Source organism: Rhopilema esculentum, chromosome 17 (assembly GCF_057945365.1).
Source record: "Rhopilema esculentum isolate cy_ngs chromosome 17, ASM5794536v1, whole genome shotgun sequence".
Lineage (NCBI taxonomy): Eukaryota > Metazoa > Cnidaria > Scyphozoa > Rhizostomeae > Rhizostomatidae > Rhopilema > Rhopilema esculentum.
In genome coordinates, this window is record NC_142831.1 from 2,857,542 (window position 1) to 2,879,998 (window position 22,457).

Below are 22,457 nucleotides of genomic sequence, written 5' to 3' on the forward strand. Positions count from 1 at the left end.
CTTCATCTTTGGCAATTATTCACAGGCCGTATCAAAGTCGTAATCTTGCATCTATAAATATATTTTGTTCAGATTTAAAGGTATCCGGGATAGAAAAAGGCTCAGTTTAGCAAACCAGTTTAGCAAAGGCTCAGTTTGATAATATTGCCTATCTCTACCATAGCAAAGGTCATCAAAGGTCGTTATGTAAGGTCAACTCGGAGAAATGAGTTAGGGAGTTAGAAATTTTTATCTATTGGTCAAGTTTTCAAAAGACTGGTCAAGTTTTCATCCAGCCAAGCTAACGAAATTGTCCTAGTTTCATCACAAAGTTTTCAAGAGATTAATCTCTTAGTTCCTTCAAACTGCAAAAAATTTGACAGAGGTGTTGTCGTTTTTAAAGCTTGACTAAATGGACCTTAATCACAGGGTTGCCTGTTTGATGCGTCACAGAATTACCTGTTTGGTACCTTTGGGATAAGTTTGGCACCAACAACATGGTTAAAATTTGGGACCATTGTAATGTACGAGCAGACCTTGCATCGAGTCTTTTACTAGGCTGTAGCAGCAAGCATGCATGTGTTTCCCTTGAGTATAAGATGAGCCTGTCACTATATTTTCTTCCTCACAATTTGCAAGACGACGTATCTCCTTGCTGTTGGAGGAAAGATATTTCTGCGTACTAACCCACCCTACCAAATACCGGTAATTCCGAACTTTTTGTCTTCTGTGTCTTATTCCATGCACGAACTTATTGCCAGGTGGATTGTGGCTTGCTAAACCACCTTGAACCTTGTAATTTTACTAATACCCAGAGATTACCACGAGCGAATTTGCTACTTACTCTCAAGGTAATAGTTTTATGACATTCCGTTGCTTACATAGCAATTTTTTATTACCTGCTCTTGTAGAAAAAACAACATAAGATAACTAGCACATGCCTGTGTAACCTAATCTACTCTACTTCTACAAATATAAGAGTTGCTGCCAGAAAACTTACCACAAAAAGAAAGCCAGTTGAGAATACATCAATATATGCATCTATGCTTGGCCAATCCAACCTTCGAAAAGAAAACCTGTTTTATAAGGTGTTGGGTAATTTGCATGTCTTTATTAAGTGGGACATTTTATTTTGTTGGAAAAAAGGCAGTCAAAAATCTAAAGTATAAAATTTCATTCATGTTCTTTTCATGGTTACAGTGGTAGTGGTACATTGTAATTGATAAAAGAATATAATCTAGAGCGATTTTTGTATTTTGGGAAATTGGCGTAATAGCATTACCTATACATTTATTCTTGATGCTAATTTTCTAGTTTTGGGAAAAATATTTTAGCAAATGCATCAGTCCAATTTTGTTTTTTTCAAACAGGAAAAGTTTTGTAAAAATCTGCTGTAAGTTATGTTCCTCTGTAAGTTGTGTCCTTTGCCTCGGCCCACACCTCGGGGATGGTCGGAGCAAGGGCCGTGATTCTCTTTTTCAAAAAATAAAATATTTGAATAAGCCCAAAATTTAAAAGCTTTAGATTCAATCAAAAACTTTTAACCAAAATCCACAAGTAAAACCGCTGCAGCAAAAAGTTTTGCAATAAAAGGTGCTAGTAAGGAGTTCGAGAGGAAAATTTCTAATGTGACATCTTCCTTAGAATCGTTTATTCAGAACCTACGAAGGCGAGGTTCTAATTGATAGAATTTGAGATTTTGTAAGTTTGTGATGGCATGATGAATACCAAGAAAACTTACGGCTGATCAATAGTTATCCTAAAAACATATGGGATCAAGCACAAAACAGCCGGAACACCTAGAACAAAATTCAAAGATTTGGTTAAATATGAATAATGTTAAGCTGGAAACAAAATTTTTATATGGTAAAGATACATGGCATCACAGTCCAGCATCAAATAGTTAGTTAAGCAGGGAATCTTTCCCATTGGTCTTGGAAATTGTTCATATAATACACACATGGATTCAATTTTAAGGCATCGAGTCAGGGTAAAAGGAAAGAGTATACTCTAAATACATTCAGTGCTACATTATAATTAGGCTGACGTAAGATTAATCACATGAAGTCACCTTGTACTGCTGATCAAAAGAGGTCTCGTTAATGGATCGTTGTGAAAAGTGGTAGCAGAAATCACATGAAAATACAATAGTGATCACATGAAAAGCAAATGACTCCTTCAAGTGGGCGCCTGTTTGTCACGACCAATACCTTGAACCTTTAACAGGCCATTTATCATGATTTCTCCGAATATGGAGCTAACCCCGAAAATATAGAAAAATGCTGCAAAAACTCACCCCAAAGGATAAGATGAAAACAGCGCTTTCTATTGGTGTAATCAAATGTCTTAATTCTCCCTTCACTAGTTTGGGAAATTTCACATATGAGCCACAAGTAAGTCATGTTGCTTAAATATCGCTGCATGAACTTGATAGCCAACAAGCAATGCTAAAACAACAACAGAAGAGACCATAGTTATAAACTATCACACCCAAATATTGATAGAGTATTAAATATTCTCGTTTCAGGCTTGATTCGAAAGGCTTAAGCTGCATATGGTACAAGAAGATAATAGGTACATTGAAGCAATTTAAGTTCTAGCATTTTGAAATATAGCATAATTTCTTACACAAGTATGTATCTAATTCATGTGCAACATGCACCTTCTAAATTAGAATTAGAGGCATCACTTGTACAATGCAAACGTCCTAAACATGCAAACATACCTTCGACTGAGGGTTAAAAATGCTGCAAGCCAAAACAAAGTTGAACATCAAAACGCAAGACAGTTTAAACGATTTCAGAGGTGTCTGGTTATAACGCTTTGTTTCAATATTTTCACAGGCTATGTTGCAGTCTTCTGCTGCTTTTTCATCAAAGCACTTCTCAACTGTTGATGGATGTATGTTAAACTCTCCATGTTCTGAAGATGAGAAATACATATGGAACGAAGCAGCTCCGGATGAGGATAAGTTATCGTTGTTTCCGTGAGTTTCAATGCTTTCATTGACTGTTAACTCGGTTTCTGTCGAGCTGAACCTATTTAGAAGAATGCAACAAATATTACTGAAAATTTTACACTATTTTTATCCCGAAGGAAGAAGTTTTGTTAATTTTTAAGTAGGTACCACCTGAAAGTAGACAAATTGCTATGGCTATTTTCAAGTACCCACAGATGTAGGGGTTCAGAAAATTGATGGTGAACAGCGATCTGCTGGTACCTAAGGGGTGAAAACTGGGGTGAAAAAGTTAGCACTCAGACGTAATGCCTCTTCGGAGAAGAAAATAAAAAATTTCCATTTGGATACAACACAAGTAACAGTTTTGCTTCACAACAGTAAGTAAGTCTACTTTTGAGTACATTTAGTTGAAAACGTTCCTTTTTAGTAATTTAAAAGGGTCACCTGTTCACAATTTACTCCTGACCTTACAAGGAAGTATTGGCTTTTTGTTGCAATAAATGGTACCTACCTCAAAATTAGCCTGGTCTATTTAGAGGGGGGTTTAAAGTTTTGAACGGGATTCAAGTAGGTCGATGATCTGGTCGCAAGGTAGGAATAAGGGGTCAAGCAAGCAACAAATGCTATGTAATGACAAGGGATAATGAATGATGATTTTGATGAAAACATCTCACAGAGCAACACTCCATGCTTAGAAAGGAATGGGGCAATTTCGAATCCTTTGGAGTTTTTTTTGCCTCGAGCATTGGAAAGGAAAGGACTGAAATTGAAAGACCTCTTTCAGGTTCAAGGGTTCAAATCTCCTCTCAGTATTCTTTTAAGTCTAAGAATTCAAGAAACTAGTTCAGTTACTTACATAAACAGCTTAAATAATGACAAGACAATGACACAAGAGAGAGCGACCGTCAAATGGCTAATCGCAATAAGCAGGCTTGCATCGGTTCCCTGAAAAATGAAAAGTCTTTACGTCATCACTCATGCAAATGGAATAAACAAAATGTAAAAACTTAAAAAATAGATACAAGGCTAAGCAAGAATTTTTTTCCATAAAAACGGCTTAGCAAAAACTGTAAAGCCTACGTCTTTGCTCAAATGAGGTGCAGTTGTCTTACGTAAAGTATGCAAAGAACACATTAACTATTATCCATTAGTTGAAAATATGCCTAATGCTAATGTAAGAGTTACTCAAGTTTTAATCCAGAGTTCAAGAAGAAATCTTAGCTACTATTGTTCTTAGTTGGCTCGTGTTCCTCAAATAGTTATAAAAATCTTTGCTCCACTTTGCTCCTATTTTTCTCAAACAATGGTGCTCCTCCAATAATTCAATCAATCCTACGGTACTGGAGTCGAAGTAAGATGGCAGAAGTTAACTTAGACTATGAACATCCATTTTCTATAAAGCAAAACTCTTATTCGATTTTTATTTAATTCGGAAACAGGAGCCTTTTTCTTTTAGCACATTTTCACCACAAAGGGGCATTTTTCAAGTCTTCTATAAAGTTGAATTGGCAAGTGCCCCTTGCCCTGTCGAGAGAAGAGAATACAAATAGACTTAAACATGCTTTCGACTGCCAGTCCCCTGCCCCCCCCCCCCCTTGATTTTTACATCTTTGATTTAACATTGGATTTGTCGTTCAATTGCTGTCACGGAATGAGATGCAATCTACACATGTTTGCTCTTTCATGTGCAAATACATAACAATACATAACATGTACATGAAAGAGGCAGTACATAACAAGTCTTACCTTCAATTGACCTGATTTCCTGCTAACGTGCTGAAAAGATACCAAAACTCTAGCGATATTTGTCGTTCCAATACCCCGTAACATGATTATGGCTTTTGAATTTAGAACAATTGTTTCTATAGTTTCTGTTGTGTTCTTTGATTGCAGTGGACTCGAGATGTATTGCACGACAATTTTCTGTTGCTTTAATCTGTCTGTAGAAATATCAATGTTCATTGACAGGCAATGGAACGAACGAAAGATTCGATACTCAATAAACTCCCTTCAATTAAACCCCTTTCAAATAATTCTCGCAATAAACTGGGGACAACTAAGTTTACTGACATTTTTTATAAGAATATCTAAATTTTGCTGAGTCTCAATAATTTTCATTTTATTTGAAATTTTAATCTAAGTGTATTCTGAAAATATTCTTAAGCAACACAAGGTGTAACCAAGTCACATTGTATTGTTACTTACTGTCAGAATGTTTTTTTGTGTAATTCGTCTCCTTGTTATGACAATGGCTCCTCGTGCTGATATCGAGATCTCTCATGTGCGAAATTCCAGTAACTGAGGAAGCTCCTTTAAAAGCTTCTACAGATAACACAGGCTTCAAAGTCGAGTGTTCATCATGTGGTATTGCTAATAATGTTGTTTCGTGTTTTTCAAGGTCAACTCTCAGCTTGGTATTGAAAGGAAGGAACCATGGTCCTGTTTATGCAATGAAACAAATAGTGAGTTGCTTTGTAAACTCGAAAAATGGCATCGTCAGTTTAATGTTTTGAATAAAAAAGCTGTAAGGGATTTCACAAAACTCTGTCTTGTGCTACCAAAACTAAGACTCCATTAAATTGAAAAATCGCTCTTATGCATTTGGTAGCAATTTTTCAAAGCAACACCAGGGATCTCTCCTTGCCGTACCCTAGAAATTTGAAGTGAAACAGCACAAGTGAATTATTCTTATCTATCATTGTGTATTTTCTAATGTACAGGTACCTGAATAAATTTTCTCCTTTAGTTTGTCACGTATCTCAGCTGCTTTTGCTTCAAATTTCTGCTTAATGATCCCATCTAGACCAATGATTCTATTGTTGTCCACGATTTGCAATATCAGCACTGACGGGCTCCACGCAGTCCCATCTATCCACAGCTTCAATTTGTCGTTGGCGACTTCATTGTAGTCCGTAATAACTACTGCAATTTTCTTCTGGAAACCAGTCACTTCGTCTTTTTGACCTTTTCTGTGTTTGAAGAAAAGAAGAATTGATAGGAATTGTCCAGTTTCCATAATGCTTGACCTGATAGTCATAAATAAGCATGATCAATAGTCATAAATTAGTATGATTAATTATTTCAAGTAAAGGGTTAGGGTTAGGGTTAGGGTTAGGGTTAGGGTTAGGGTTAGGGTTGGGGTTAGATTAGGGTTAGGCTTAGGGTTAGGGTTAGGTTTAGGGTTAGGGTTATGTTTAGGGTTAGGGTAAACTAATTACGTCATCAGGTCGAGCAGTATGGAAACTAGACAGCTCCGAATTGATAGCTATGATCCATTTAGCCTCTTCTCATTCCTTCAGCCTCGATCAGATCAATGTACCATTCACTATCAACCTTTTCAAAGATCATATTTGATCAATGCACTGTTCCCTCAGCCCCACTTCAATAAATGCCATTAAGATTAATGCACTGTACTTAACCTTCTTCCTTTACGATAAATTTTCCCTCGTAAAACCACTTAATGATGTGCATATCTACTTATATGCAAATTACTTGGTGCCAATATGACAAGCATTTGCAATTTTAATAATCATGTGATTTTGTGATTATGTTTAGCTCATCAAACCCTCTATACTCTATAAATAATTGTTGTCGTCATTATCATTAACTGCATTTGCAAGTAGCAATCGTTATAACAATCATGTCTAAAACTAGCAGAGCATTTCCAGCTGTGAAGAGAGAAGGCGGTATGGTGTATGGAAATATTTTATTGACTCTACATCTTTGAACACTGATTACTGATTTGGAACACTGAAATGTGGGGAAAAGTGCGTCTTAGAATCAGCTTCCTTTAGGCATCTTCTTGGCAATCATTATGTTATTAAGAGATGCATTGGTTGCAAAGTGAAAAGATTTTTGTAAAGATATGGGTATAACTTACTCTTGTGTTGTTTCGTTGGGTCCATTTTGGTTGTCCAAGTAAATATGCAATGGTAAATCAACCTTTCGGGGACCTGTTGCTGTCTTGTTTAATGCCAATCTTTCAGTGAATGCTTTGATAGTAAACCTTGAGTCTTGAGTCGAGGCAGTATGTTCTAGGGTCTTCAAAATTGTCTTGGTCACGTTATATCTTTGCCAAATGTCTTGTTTCACGAATGCTTGGATGTGAATAGGCCCATAAAATCCTACAAAATTTAGAGCATGTGCATAAGAAAGATTGGTTTGGCTGCTCCCCCTGTCCCGGTTGTGAATATGATCTAAATTGTAAACTGTTGCCTGATGCTCGCATAAAGCGTGAAACTCGGAGTAGCAACTTATAAATTGTCAACTGCATCGTTAACAACAAGCGGAAGAGGCAAATGAAAATATTCTACCAAACATAGAATGATACACGATAGTTTATCGATACGCTTACAGACGTGTTTCAGTTAAACAGTTTCGAAAAAGCTTACAATGCAAACCCTAAGCTTGAAGATATGTCTTACTTATCAAGTAATATATTTAGAAAAGTAATATTAAGAGATAAATATTTAAACTAAGGCGTAGTAGCAGGTTGATCATAGCAAGAGTGTGAGTCCTGACTCTATTATTGTAGTGCAAAACTTGCTTACATATGTCATTTGAAAACATTATAATATTTTTAATGAAGTTGTATAACCCAATGATAAAGATACTCATGGGTTGAGGTAAGATCAGCTTTTTTACGTCAGCAGTCAACGTGGTTGATTCTTTTATTATTTATTGCAACAATTTTATGCTCCACAATCAGCAAAAACTACCTGCATGAATTAACGCAAACATGTGGCAATCATGCATTTTGCTTAAAAGTTACGTTGTCTACAAGAAAAACACGCACAAAGGAATATTTTAGCAGTAGTTGAAGCTTTCACTTTAAGCCGCTCGAAATTAATTTTTAAAAAGTAGTTTGGACAAGAAAATCAAAATGAACAAAACTCTTAAAGGGCTTTAATTGCATAACAGGGCAGGTGCACAATACTTGAAAAACGTCAATCAAATATCTTTTTGCAGGGTGAAGTTCAGATAACTTGAGTGAGTCAATAAGCTGTTATTTCTTAGGCCACGAAACTTTACATAACTTTTTGAAATAGATTCATAGGTACCATAGGTTCCAAATCATTGATTGGCTGAGCGACCTAAATTCTCTATATCCCATTAGCCAATCAGAATTTAGGTTATCTTTCAGCACATTTTAAACGTTTATTTTTTGCAGGTAGTGGTAAAAACGTCCAAAATAGGCCTAAATTTAGCTGCGAGGTACGGTTGTTGTCATATTCTTAAATTCTGATTGGCAAATGGGGTATGAAGAATTTAGGTCGCTCAGCCAATCAAAGATTTGGGACCTATGCTTAGAAACAAATGTTCAATTAAAATAACAAGGGTTTTCAGCTGTTTGAAAGATACTAATATTAACATTACACTCCTACCTATTTCCATCCTCATTTAACTTGAAGTTGACTTACCTAGACAACATTGTACGAGGTTTGTCGGTCCAAAGCATTGGTTGACAGCCACTGCTTGCTTGCCTTTGCAATCAGATACAAGCATGCATTTCCCATCACGACCATTGACATTGCATTTTGGCCCTTCGCTCGCTTCACAGTCACAATTCAGAGCCTAGGAAAACAAGAAAAACTATTTCTAACCTAAAAATATGTTTTATTGACACTGGGGCATTGGAACACAGAATTGAAACACACAAGACAACTCAGATTTCTCTTCAATACCACCCCTTCTATCCGAGCGCTACGCTACGCAAATGCTTCCCTTTTCAACTCTGTTGCCATCTGATTTTGAAATACGTCTGACCCTAACTTTATATGTCAAGGCATCTTAAACTGCAGACTCAACTTGACGTAGTTGGGTAAAGTGGTTTAGTGCTATCAAAATAACAAGGGGGCTCTTGGACATAATATTGCTAAAAACAAAAGCAAAAGTATAAATTGACTAATTTTCGGCATTAACAAGGGGAGCTCAGTCCCCTGAGTCCCCCTAGCACTACGCTACTGGTTGGGTGCATTCAATGGAACCCTTGTTTCACATGGATCTGAAACTTAGATATGACAGTAGGCAAGCTTAAAGTTTGAAAATATGTTGCAAAATTAAAAGGCTTTTGGCGTTGGATAACCAAAATTTGTTTTACTATTTAGAAAAGAAAGTGCCAGTAAGATATTATGTCCGTATCTTGATTTTCAATTTCCAACGGACGCTACAAAACGTGATCACCCTCGCAAGCCAAGTTCTTTAATAAAGAAAAGTTTAAGACAAAGTCCTTCTTTTTCAAAGCTTCCTTATTCCTTAATTTGATTTTTGCTGAAGCAAGGTCTGAAAGTTTCTGTATTTTTTCAAAGAATGATTATTGCTCGTCTTAAAAATTCCAAGCTCTCGATGTAGGTGCAAAATTGTTTTCCAAAGACATCATTCTCAAACTACTATCGTAAGCTACGTTAAATATGTTCTAGGAAGAGAATAAAACTTGAGAATTTATAAAAAAATAGTATCAATTGATTGTGTAGCCATGCTAAATCATTATTTAGATTAAGGGGCTCTATTTAGCCTGGTTCCAATAAAATGGTTACATTGATGCAATTAACCAATCATAGGAAAATTACCTTTGCTTTCGGTACCTTCTGAGTTCTAAAAGGATAGTGGGATACTGCGCTTTCTGACAGTTGTCAACTTGTCCTCGATCAATGGGAACACATTTTCTTTGATCGTTATGAAAAAAGGGATCAGCAAAACGCTACGACTCAATGAGAGCCAGGCACTAGCAACTATGTACTGATGGGTTGAGACCCAACATACTGTTCATACAATACCTTGTTAACTTTTCTCCAGATAGCCAGGAGTCTGTCAACCTCATTTAGATGTCCACGCAGTAAATAACTCTGCAACAGGAAGCCATACTTCGATCCATTTGCCAACTCGTTGTAAGAAACGTTGCTCAAAGGGCTGTTTTTTGTTGGTGAATATGAATTAGCCCAGAGCATAGCAGCTGATCGGTAAGATAAACTTGGAAAGGATAATATCTCGGGCTTTTCTGTAAGAAGATAAATATATTGTTGGAAAAATGATAACTTATACATCGAAGAGATATTAATAGAGATTGGAGATACTCCCAGCCTTAGCTCCAATAAGTTATTCAGAATCGATCAGGTATTAAAAATTGTTATAGAAAGTCCAAATGTATGAAGTTTCCAGTAACTGATAGACCATCATATTTTGAGTTGATGACAAAGTAACGTCGCTGTACTGATGTAGTTATGACACGGAAAAAAGCAATCGCTCATAGGCTGTGGTAGACAATTTGAAAAGTAGAACAAAGTGATCCGAAGTCTGTATCCATTTTTTTCTACAGCATTAGCAACAGGGACGGATTTAAGCGGCAATGTCTTTTGGGGGTAGGGGGGGGGGGGTCTTGTTAGAGAATGATTTGACCTTGATGCCTCACCCTTCTGGTTACAGGAAAGTGATGGAAACGCCCATCGTAAAAATTCAGCTTTTAACTTTAAGGAAAAGAAGATAAGAAGACAAACATAAAAGAAGCAAAGTTTTTTGCATTATTTTGTTACTACTGACCACCAAAAAATTCATACTACCGAATCACAGAAAAATTTACCGTAGGATACAAAAATATTAGGGGGAGGTAAATCCGGGCACAAAAATTATGGATGGAGGTAGTGCTGCACCCCCTGGTAAATCCGTCACTGATCGACAATGTGTCAGACGGGGCGATTTCTGCAAATTTGTCTGCATTATTTGATTCATTTGATAGGGATAATTTGACCAACCAAACTCAGTAGAAGATTATTAACTATGTAGCAACAAATAAAAAACAAAAATTGCTGGTAAAAAAGAAATTGTAGAATTTTTTTATCTATTCAAAGCAGAAATTTGTGTTAGCTGTTTGATTGGTTAGAAACTGGAAAGGATTTCCTACCAATAACAGGCTTATGAATTTTTGAGTGTAGCCATCGATAAAAGCTCTCGCCAGCAATGTGAATTGCCCCTCGACCAATATACTTCAATTCATTCTTGCTTTTAAGATTCAGGTCTTTTGGGACCTCCTCCATTGTGGATAGAAAGTTTGTGTCAAATGCAATCTGCAAGCAGAGATAGAATTCATTGTTTCAGATAGAAAAGTTATGGCTAGTGAACAAATAATATCACTTTAGGCCCTAGAACCTTTGCATTTCTGGCAACGTTATGCTTTTCCTATTTACTGCACGTTCACTAGCTTTAAAAACCGATAATTCTCATAAGCCTTCTTGATGAATCAGAATTTTTCAAGAAGAACTCATCATCAAATTACAAAAAATGATAACAAAAAGCTTTTAACATAACGCAGTCAGTTTCTGTAACAAAGACAAAGAAAATTAAAGCACCCTTTTGATAACTACATCTATCACTTGTGCTGGTTCCTCAAACTTGACAAAAACTCTTCCCAAACCTCATAAAAATTTCATGAAAAGGCTTCGTCTAAGTGCTTTCGAAGAATGGTCTTTCAAAGAAATTGCTTAGTACGTTGATGATATCTTTGCTCTCGCCGTACACCTACGCTCGACTCAATTGAATTGCTTTGTTCTGACATGTCCTTTCAGAAAAAGATAAGTATGTAACTCCTGTTATATGAAACTTAAGAGATTTGCCATTTTTTCTTTAAAGCAAGGTTATTTAAAATAAGAAGAAGAAAAGAAGCTTGTATACGAACCTGGGTCAAATAGGCACTTTGTTGGTGACATGAAGTGACTTTTGCTTCTTCCAGTGATCGTAGAAAATGAACAAACTGAGCTTGGCTCCTGATAGTCTCGTTGAATACTGCTTTGAACATTTCAATAGTGATGTTAGACGAAACTTTGCCATAAGAAGGGTAATATTCTAATATGCAACAGCCAACATCAGCACTGTGCTGTGGACATAGGGAACTAATCACAGCACCAGGACAGGCTGAGCTTCGAAAACAGTAACCATCTCTGTATGGAGGAAACCGTAGCCTGCATTGGCCATTTATATGTCCTGTGAAATTGATCGAGAATATGTCACCTTCGCCTTATGTCCGGAATACGGCGCTAGAGGCTCAATTAACCATGGAAACACTTTTTGTATTTCAGTTCAAATACAAATTTAGATATCTAGCTAATACCTTGATTCTGATCTATTTGCATTTTTACCATCAAAAGAATATTACAAATTGACAAATGTTATTCGTTCGCAGAAACTGATTGAATTTTGTTAAAGGAACCAAAGGAACAAAGAAAGGATTGTATTTAAAAATCTTATAGGTTTTCCGGATAATTTAACAAACTTCGAAGTCAGATACGAAGTACATTTGGGTAAATCTAGACTCAATCAAGCATAAGTGATCATGTTTTGTTTTGCATAAAGGACAGAAAATAACACATTTTTAATACTTTTTTATCAAGGTAGAGTGCCCATTCTTCAAGATAAGATAAGATAGCCTTGAATAAATTTATAAAAGAAAAGAAAGGTTTATTAGCACGTGCTAATGGCCTTTAGAAAGTGGAAGCCTGTTCTGACATGACTGTATCTCGTGTTTGCATCATGATAAACAACGCCATTCATTCACAAGCATCAGCAAACAAAGAAGATTAGAAGAATTGATTCGAAAGTTCTTCAAGAGGTAAAACAAAAACATAAATATTAATAAACAAACGAAGAAATAGTAAGGCTATATTAGCTTGAAGACTACGCAGAGACAACGAAAAACAGCGATGAGCGATCCAATTTATTTTAAACCTAATATAAAAAAGCGAAGTTCTAAAAGCATGGTGAATCATTAAATTTGATTGACATTGGATTTCGCCTGGCAATTTTTCGTTGTTTCTGTCTATCGATTAGTGACCGAATTATCATCACAGATGTTGCAACTTGTCTTGCAGACGACAATTATCTAGTAAATTCTCTTCTTGGAAAAGGTTATCAGGAGAAAGGGGTAGAAATCCACTGCTACGCGAAAATCAAGATGCTACCCGGTCCATTTTTACAGGACAACATGTGAAAAATTTCACAAATCCGTAAAATTTCATAAAAATTCCATATTTTGAGAAAATCAACGTCCGGCAAGTGTGCAGAGTCCCGTCGCTACGTCGAGAGATTTTCAGAATTCAAAGTATGTGACAAATTTTCATCAAATTGCGTTGTTCGGTTAGCTCTGATATCCCCCATATTTACTTTTGTAGGGCTGAAAAATATGCACAATCCTTGACAAAAGTCCTTGGCGCTCAAAGTAAGATTTTGATGAAATAAAATTTTCCGGCCGTAAATACAGAAATATCTCTCCTCCCCGCCAAAACAATGTTGTATGAAAAGCCGATTACTACCCTAGCTGATAGAGGTACATTGGTTGAATTTCAACTTTGAGACTGTCGTTATTCAACATTGTTTCCAGGGTAGAGGGAGATGCTACTGAACTTACGCGAAATTTTAGCTAAGTGTACCAAGACTTTTGGCAAGCATTGCAATTTGTCAAGCTACAGCAAAACTTGTATGTTAATGTAATGTTGCGAGTCCTAATGTTTGATTACACATGCTGAAGGTTTATGGGCTGCTTCAAATCATTACTTTCGTGATAAGATCAAAAGTACTTGAAATATAATTACGGTAATATTGGTCTGTGCTGGCTGTTATCTGGACTGTAACTATTGCAATCAAGAACAGGAGCATGGTACATCGGTTGAGCGGTGCTTCCATCCTAAAGAGGAAAATAATTGTACGTTTGTAAAGACCTTGCTGAAAAAGATCATCGAACAAATTAGAAATGTTTTCATCAAGCCTCTTTGCTAGATGTACATACAAAACTGGAGCATATCCAAAAAAGACAACATAAAAGAGCACGCAAGTGAGCGTGAAGGGTTCTCTGAATATGCGATTTATATCTAGTAGAAAAAGCATTAGTGCAAAGTCTGTCACGTTAAAACTTCGATAAATCTTCTCCCTTTCTCTTAACATACACAGCCTGGCTTCATCATTGCCAGCACTTAAAGACGTATATAGCCATAAGCAGAGCTATAGCTAATAGGAACGTGTAAGGTGTGACACACTCTTTTGCAAAAAGACACTCTGTTGCAAAAACGAGATGTTTTCTCCATCTAAGTATGTTTCATCATTGAATTTTCAAACTTATTGGCAAGTGAAGAATGACTTGCCTATTTTGTCGAAAAATTTGAGAAGAAGCTTCCATACCATTCAAACACTACCTGCAGGAAAACCAGTCGAGTATTCACGCAGGCTAGATCTGGACACCCCTCTTGTGGGTTTTTTTGCCACCCAGGGGTGCTTCGTCGGTAAATTTTCCATACTAGGGAGTGGAGGGTCATCAGTAGCAAATTCATCGTCGAAGACATAGATAAAGAGAAATCTAGGTGCTATTACACTTACCGATAGACGATTCTACCGAAAAATCAGATATTTTTTGGACCTACTGAAGATTTACCGACGAACTCATGAAGAATTGAGGTTCTAGCACCCATTTCCTCTACCAAGATACGTCCTTGCCCCTTGAGCATAATAGCTAAAGATGGCACTGATTACAACCGAATAGTTTAAGAACAAATTAAGAGCAATCAAGCCTCGTAGTTTTGGAAAAATTAAGAACAACCAACCTGAACTTCAATTTATTGGTTCTTATGTTTTGTGTACTTGTGAAAGAGACTTCCATACTCAAAAGAAACTTCCATACATATCCAATCAGTTAGAATTTTAGCGCTTGAAGTTTATAAAACACTTAACAAACCTTGATCTTGTATTAATGAAAGATAATTTTGTACCTAAAACAACAGGTCATAACCTTCCACTCAAAAACCCCCTTGACATTCAAAAAGCCAAAACCACCAATAATGGTATCAGATCATTAAGTTTTCAAGGGCCTAAAATCTGGAATTTACTTCTGGAAGCAATAAAGACAGCACCAAAATACTAGACAATTCAAGAATATGATCAAAACTTGGTTCCTTGAAAACAAGTGCGTGTGCGCGTGTTAGTTTTGCAGTAAGTAATATGTCCTATGCAGTCTTTGACATTGTTTTATGTTAGTCTCATTTAGTGTGCGTTCACTATTGTAAAAACTAACATTAAATAATCTATACAATACAATGCAATACACTGTACAACACCATTATGTGAAGAAAAAACTTTGACACAACTGGACCTTGAATGAGCTTGTAAATGCATTAGCACGGTTGCAAGGCACAGATTTGAGCCCAAGTAGAGATAAGTTAGTTTTAATAATGTTGAAGCCCTAGAAAAATATACATTGCTATAAATGAAACAAGTAATTTCTGAAAAAACTTTCATACTCTCGTTGTATTGAAAAGGTCGACTAAACTCTCAACATTTTGATGGGTTGATTACAAATCTCTTATAAAAATGTGTGACAAACTTTACCTACACGTGTATCATCAGATCCGTTCTTCCCAACCTAAACATGTGTACTGTATCTCTTGCAGTCGCAGAATGCTCCTTGGAGTAAGACTGCCACCTCAACTCAAATAGCCCCGATTTGCTTAGCTTTACGTCATATCGAGCTCAAGGAATTGTAGCACATGTCATGTAGCTTCCTTTTATTTGGGGATGTAGGAGACTTGCTTTGCTTGCCAGTAACCTGATCCGATTTTATGCGAGGCACGAAGGTCAAGCTAACAAAGTGCAGGCAAAGGTCGATTCCGTGACACGAACATGTCAGAAAACAATCTACCCCTGATTTGAATTCGGCGAATACATCAAAGAAATTGCTGGTTACCTACTATGGCATTCCACTTAAAGGAAATCTATGAAAATTGGCATCGTGTAGGATGTACGATACGCAGCGAAGCTGCATTCATGTCCGGGAAGGACAATTTGCTTAAATTATTGCGCATGGAAATTCCAAGTACCTGTCTGACATATTCAAAATACATTATAAGGGGGGCTGGCCAAAATATTTTATACAAAACTGAAATGCAGATATCTTACAAAGTAGACATTTGACCATTCTATAAAATAATTTCAAACTTTTGAAAGTGTAGCCAGAGAAGGTGCTTTTATTATTTGGATGCCCCCCACCCCCTCCCCCCTCCAAGTGGCTTTAACATGGATACTACTCCCTATTTCTTGAAATCATTGATTGTCCATATTCCTAAATTAGCTGCAAGTAGCACCAAAATGCTTTACAAATACACAATTATTTTGAAAGAACCAATAATTTTTGCCTAGGTTTTTATTATTTTATCAGACAATTTAAGATGTTCTTATTTCAGTGGACAGTTTGAGACTCGGGCGTTGTCGATGTTGTTCTTATTCAATATTAATATTTCTACGATCGCATACCATGAATCTTTCCTAAATCCAGAACAGTTTTGCGTAGAATTTTTGTAGCACTAATGTCTTTCTGTTAAAATAGGTTCTGTTTTGATATCAGGAAAGAAAATTTTCAAAAATACATTGCTATTTCTTTTAATTTTTCATTTAAGGGTGGGCATGTTCTTACATTGCTCTTAGTTTTTTTGGCAAATCGAGCCTTTGAGCTCCTCTAAGTGTATTCCTATTAAAATGAGTGAGTTCTTATAAAAAAGAGTATATCTTAACACAATTCAAGCCACATAAAAAATTTTCCAATGTCGCAACTTGCTGGAAAATCCTGGTAATGCCACATTGGGCCTAAAGTTTACTCTTTTGTGCGAGCCTAGTGCTAAGAAAAATGTGTTTGTTTGGATGGGGCAAGTAAAACTAAGGTTCACTTGAGCGTCACAAATATTAGTTAAAAGTAGAGAATTCACCAAGCCCTTTGCTCTCTCCGTATGGATTTACATGACGCTAACAGCGTTAATCAAAACCAGTTTTTCCTGACTGAGGAGAGATTGAACACAGAAGTGTTGTTGGTTTAACAAGAATTTCTTTCTAGAAAAAAATTGGAATTCAAAGCAGAAAGTAGTTAGATGGGGGATGAAATTGGTCTTCAAGTGCCGTTCTTTTTAGGGTGGCTCTATAATTGATTCTGGTACTATGGCCCTAAGTTTCAAGAACACACTTTTGCCATGCCAAGGTAGAACCTTATATTCCAATACCCTTATCTTCTTTTCATTCTTTCCTCTGTCAGCCTTCAATCTCCTGGTCATTCCAAATTTATTGCCTGCTTTATTCTCATAGTGTCGAATATGAAGAAGGGGCTCGGGTAGAACGGATTTCGTGTTGATCCACTGTTTCTCCTTAATCCAATCATTTGCTTACTTTGTCTGATCTAGCAGTCTTTTAAATTCCTGACGGCTTTTCAAAAAGTAGGAGCAAACAGCAATAGATTCGAGATAGGAAGGCATTAAAATGCATTAAGAGGTGCCATGTTCAAGAGAGGTATCCCGTTTGCCTCAAAGGCGGCGAATCACACGTCTGTCGACAAAATTCGATGAAAAAAGCCACAAGCACCCCTAGATGCCAAAAACTTCTCATTTTTGAAACGACATTTTTCGCGGAGTAGGGGGGGGGGGGGGGGCGATTCACACTCACTTTCTAAAGCTACGGTGCTTGAGAGAATACCTAAATACGCAGAGTTCTGATGTTTGAGCTGCAATACTATTGGTGAAACTGAGTTCACCACACCATAATACACAAAGCTACCTCATTTTGATGTGTGTACTGATATTGAATCAAGCATATTGCAAAAATGGCTGCTGAGATCACACCAGACCCAGTGATCATTGGTAACTGCTTTTGGGGACATTGTTGGGAGAGGTCCTTGTTGTTTTCATAGCATTTGTTGTGAAGTACCGGGACCTTGTAGCAGCAGATAAACAAATGATTCAGATCCTTTCTGTATTTGGGACATAACTGCTGCTAGACACTTAAGTTAGTCATTTCAACACAATGTGCAGATTTTCACAAGGCAGATAAGCTTGGATTGCAATAATCAAGGATTTTAAAGGATAGGTTTGGGATTATCAAAGATTTCAAAGAATGGATTGACATAATCAAAAATTTGAAATGGTAGATTAAGATTATCAAGGAAAACAGCTAAATTAAAATCATCAAGAATGTAAGCTTATAAAGCATTTTCAAGGCACAAAATATCTCCTCTAGTTTTTGTGTCTGGTGTCAATCTGATACTTTTGTTCTCACGTTCTCAATTCTCAACTTGAAGTTCAATGTGACGCTCATTATCATATGTAATGTTTGTGAAATAGCCTTTCAATTCACCATTTGTATGATAATTTGAGTCAGCAAACAAACTGACTGGACTTATGCAGGCTATTTAACCTGCCATGATTGAATCGAGAGTCATAAGCGGAAGGAAAAATCCTGTAAGAAAAACAACTGAGTGCAAAGATGACTGTTTAAACATCTGTATGTAAGGCCCATTTGTAACGTACAAAGGGATATGGGGCCTGGACATTTATTTCCATCCACACTCTCTGGAGACTTGTTCGAAATATAGATAGAATGGGGGTGGACAATCAGCTTGCGTTTTCATTTCGTGAAAAGATGTTGACTCTACTTAGGCTCTGTCAGCCGGGGTCGAAATAAAAAATGTTGGTGATTGCTTTTTCGTGTCGGACCATATCTTGACGGGAATGATTTTTTTAACCAATTAAAAAACAGGACCACCTCTGACTTGATTTTGTTTCAGATCGACTGTTTTAATAGTTTTGGGGCTTTTGTAACCTTTGAATCCCCCAAATTTAGCAAGCAGCAAGGGAGTTGGCGGCCTTGCTTTCCAAGGCCCTCCAAACCTTTAACCAAATATCGAAGAACGACTGCTTAGTTTCTATGGTAAAGCAGGCCAGCAGGTAAGGAATCATATCCTCGGGAAGCCTAGCTCTTGTTCAGGGGCTCCTCTGACTTCCAAACAAAGATAGAATTACTTTATAGCTGCTATCAGAAATCAATTCAAAACTTTGACCCCGTGTCCTTGATACGGTGTCAATGATATTTTATCGTTGCCTAAAGTATCCAGATTTATAGGTCTTAAGAAGAGATGGTAGTTTGGACCAAATGTTTCTAGAGTACTGCAGTCTAATCACGGCCTCCAGCGATTCGGGAGACCATGCAACCACCATTTATTTGCAAGGTTTTTGCTATGAGCCTTTAATATTGTTTGCCTCCTTTAATATGGCTGATATAAATTGAAGTCGAGGAAGATCCAGCCAGAGTCCAAAAAACATTTAGTTGCACGGTCCTTGTCCGGAGGAAGGTTTGAGAAACAATAGAAATTTGGAGGAAGGTTTTGATAAAACAGCATCGACCCAAACACATAAATTTGTCTTGATTTTATGCATCTGTCACCCCTTATGCCGTAGCCACTCCCTAGTCACTCCCCCTCAATGGCGATTGCTTGAGAAATTGGAGGAAGACTTTGACGAGGAAAAATTTGACCGGAGGAAGGTTGAGGACTTCTCTGGACTCTGGATCTAGCCAAAATAAACTAGCGTACTCGTCATTGTAGAAGTTGAAATATTTTTTCTGCAGGTACACCAGAGAATATAAATTCTATTCTCTTGTAGAATTTGAAAGGTGGGGGGCCTAACTTGATAAAAATCAGCCAGCTTTATACATTGGCTTTATACAAACAATATGGATGATTTGAGTTGATGATGGGTATTTTCTCGCACTGTTGAAACGTAGAATAACGAGGGTAGGTTGCTTAACCCTTTCAACCTTGGTACAAATTTATTTCCCTACCAAACTTATACGTTATGCGGCTGTATATTTGTACGTAATGCAACCAAAAAACGATATATCTTTTTTTGCATGCTTAGAATATGCATATATTGCTCATCTTTATTCGTACTCACCTTGCTCTTGATGCACTCAGACAAATTCTGACTTGAATTACGCGTAATTTCAAGGAATAATCTTTCTATCGGCCAAGATGTGGATAAATATGATTAAGCAGCGACCCGCTGGCCTTTAATCAGTTTAAACCAGAATTGTCTCCTGTCCTTTTCTTGGTTGAAAGGTCACGCACAAGGACTAAAAGATCGTTTAGTCTCCCCACAACAAAAGTTATTTCATGGCAGTTGTTCCCCTCTTTATCTTAAGGTTATTAAATAGAGGGAGTTAATGCATTTCTTTTAATTCATTGCATTTCTTAAAATTTTTCTTTCAAATCTAATATCAAACACATTCAGATTACTCCATATGTTGGGTCAAGTATATTGTCAAAGTGTTTTATAAGCGGGTCTACCAAAATAGCTGAATGGTAGTTTGCATGTTTCATTACTATTGGTGGTACAAATATTCTATAGAAAGGATAGATTTGGTTATTTTGCTAAAAACCTGGGGCACGTAAATGATTTACCTACGGACACAGTGGCAATGTCATTGTATGGTAGTGAATTAATTCTGCTTCGAAAAAATACAAAATATACCAGCTCTTTTCAATACAAAAAGGATAGAAATTTCCCTTTCTGCTGTAATCCAGTGTTAGCCTGCGCATTGAACAATCATTCATTATATCGTGGCCTAACGCCCTAACGGAGGTATAAAAAATCTATAGGTACAGCTTCAGGTCATATTTATCGTAAAAAAATGCCACGTGGCTAAGAATGGCAGTTGTATTGACTGAAAGATCTCCCAGTAAGTAAACAACTGAATAACGAGCACCTTTTTCTTGTGCTTTGGACTAGCAAATTTTAAAATAATCTTACTGTCGATATTTGGATATTGTGCAATGGTGCAGAGCTCAAAAGATAGCTGTGTCTCTCTTTAATTCCGCAAAGCAATGTGATACTTGCTGCTATTGCTAAAAAACATATAAAGGACTTCTTTTTACAACTTCATTAACCCAGTCCTTTTACAACAAGCTATCGATAAAATGATCCAAACAAAACAATTCCGTTCTCTTGATGCTCTAGTGGTTGAAAAAGTGACAAACGTAGGGAAATTAATGCAGTCATTGACTAAAATGTAACTGATATTGTATATCGTGTAATTCAACTGCCGGCCATACCTAAACTTCTAGAACCGATGTTGCCAAAAGGACACCGCCCTGAAAGAGACGTTCACGAAATATTTAAGCTTTTGCCCTGGGTACCAGAACCTCATGAATTCAGGGGTAAAGTATGGTTGACGGGTCTCGAACCATATTTCTGAGACTGAACGATGGAGACTCTGGCATCCAGGGTATTTAGTTTCAAACTTCGCCCATTTGTTAGCAGCAAAGAAAAAGAAAAACATGCGTCTCTCACTATCAAGTTTCTGTACTTGTTGATGAAGGAGTCCTGACGGTGCAAATTTTGATGTTTATCTAAATTGGAATTTTTCATTTCCTGCCTGTTTTATTTCACAAATGGCTGAAATAAACATTTTTTTCTCGAGGAAAGAAATTCTAAGCCCCATGCTTTGAGAAATTTTGTTAATTACGTTAACATAACATAAATGTGTGTTTCAAAACAATGTAAATCATAGACGTTAATGTTATAGTGATTCACTTTAAGGCCGTTGAGAAAACCTGAAATAAAATAAAACTTTTTAGGCCCAGAAAATTTGCTCCCAAGACGAAGCATAATCTTTTAAACTAGATTTTCAACAATAACCCGGACATTTACTATTTGCATCTAGGTTTTGAGTGCTACGAAAAGAACTGATGGTAGCCAAATAATATCTCTAAAAGAAATCACAAGGAGTATTAAATTTTGCTACTTCTCAGCATTAGCCCCTGATGCCATCTAGAACTACACCCTTGCATACATTTTATGTTCTTTGATTTCAATATATTGATCACTTATAAGAATTGCCTGAATTACCCAGCCTCCGGTGACGTTTGGATGCGTGCATTATGCCATGTTGGAGCAAAGGATGTATCTTGCCTGGTTGTCATGTCATTGACCCTTTTTATTTTAATTAGATTTTCTGCGCATTATCAAGTTAGCCCAAGTGATGAAACGTTAATAAATTTCTTTTTCTCTATGCCATTTTAAGTCCTCGAGGATACGGAAAATTGCAAAAACCTCAGGAAAAAATGACAAGTAAATATAAAAGATGCAAGAATTTCCTTGAAAAAGTTTACAATCTCAGCAAACGAAGATAGAAGTAGATGTGAAAACTCTTATTCTAGACCTTCATCTAAAAAGACTAAAATATTGACAAAATCCTATGTAGAATTTGTCAGTTTTGTGTACCCACTTGAAATACACAGGCCGAATTTACTCTCATAAAATTTTTTTCGACAATTCTAAAACAACACCCTTAAATATATTATGTTCTTAGTTTGCTGTTTTATTTCTTGACAAAGAGAAGCATTATTTTGGTCTAACAGATGATTGGAATTTATATTCATTTATCTGGCTTATCATGTTATGAAAAGTAAAATCAAAAGAACATTTCTTTTTAATGGTTTTTGACATTTTTCAACTTGCTTGATGTGCACTTTCATTATTAGCGGAATGGCTATTTGAAGTGTTGAAAATCAACATCATGAAATAAACTAGAGTCAATGAGGCTAATTTAAAAGAAGCTGAAAAGCATTTTTAGACAGAATAGATTATCGTACTTGTTTTCGGAATTTTTCCAAGAATAATTCAAATTGTTTATATCGATACAATAAGAAGAGTTGCTCATGCATTAGCAAACCGAT

At 36.5% G+C, this 22,457-nt stretch overlaps 1 protein-coding gene across 4 annotated transcripts in view; it reads right to left on the bottom strand.

The window, feature by feature from the left end:
- LOC135681198 (uncharacterized) overlaps positions 1–22,457 on the bottom strand; it is a 47,202-nt gene that overhangs the window by 5,580 nt on the left and 19,165 nt on the right. The window contains exons 1-15 of one of the 4 annotated variants that reach the window (XM_065195545.2): positions 19,675–19,804; positions 13,516–13,607; positions 11,607–11,911; positions 10,836–10,998; positions 9,715–9,935; positions 8,359–8,512; positions 6,819–7,062; positions 5,663–5,907; positions 5,144–5,377; positions 4,685–4,878; positions 3,795–3,883; positions 2,705–3,017; positions 2,276–2,426; positions 1,721–1,778; positions 980–1,040 (exon numbers count right to left, since the gene is read on the bottom strand). In XM_065195545.2, coding sequence (XP_065051617.2) covers positions 980–1,040; positions 1,721–1,778; positions 2,276–2,426; positions 2,705–3,017; positions 3,795–3,883; positions 4,685–4,878; positions 5,144–5,377; positions 5,663–5,907; positions 6,819–7,062; positions 8,359–8,512; positions 9,715–9,935; positions 10,836–10,998; positions 11,607–11,911; positions 13,516–13,606 — 2,523 coding nt within the window. In that variant the 5' untranslated portion in view covers position 13,607; positions 19,675–19,804. Of the gene's footprint in view, positions 1–979; positions 1,041–1,720; positions 1,779–2,275; positions 2,427–2,704; positions 3,018–3,794; positions 3,884–4,684; positions 4,879–5,143; positions 5,378–5,662; positions 5,908–6,818; positions 7,063–8,358; positions 8,513–9,714; positions 9,936–10,835; positions 10,999–11,606; positions 11,912–13,515; positions 13,608–15,298; positions 15,490–19,674; positions 19,805–22,457 lie in introns of those variants that run through there. The other 3 variants (XM_065195528.2, XM_065195537.2, XM_065195553.2) reach the window with 3 other exon arrangements.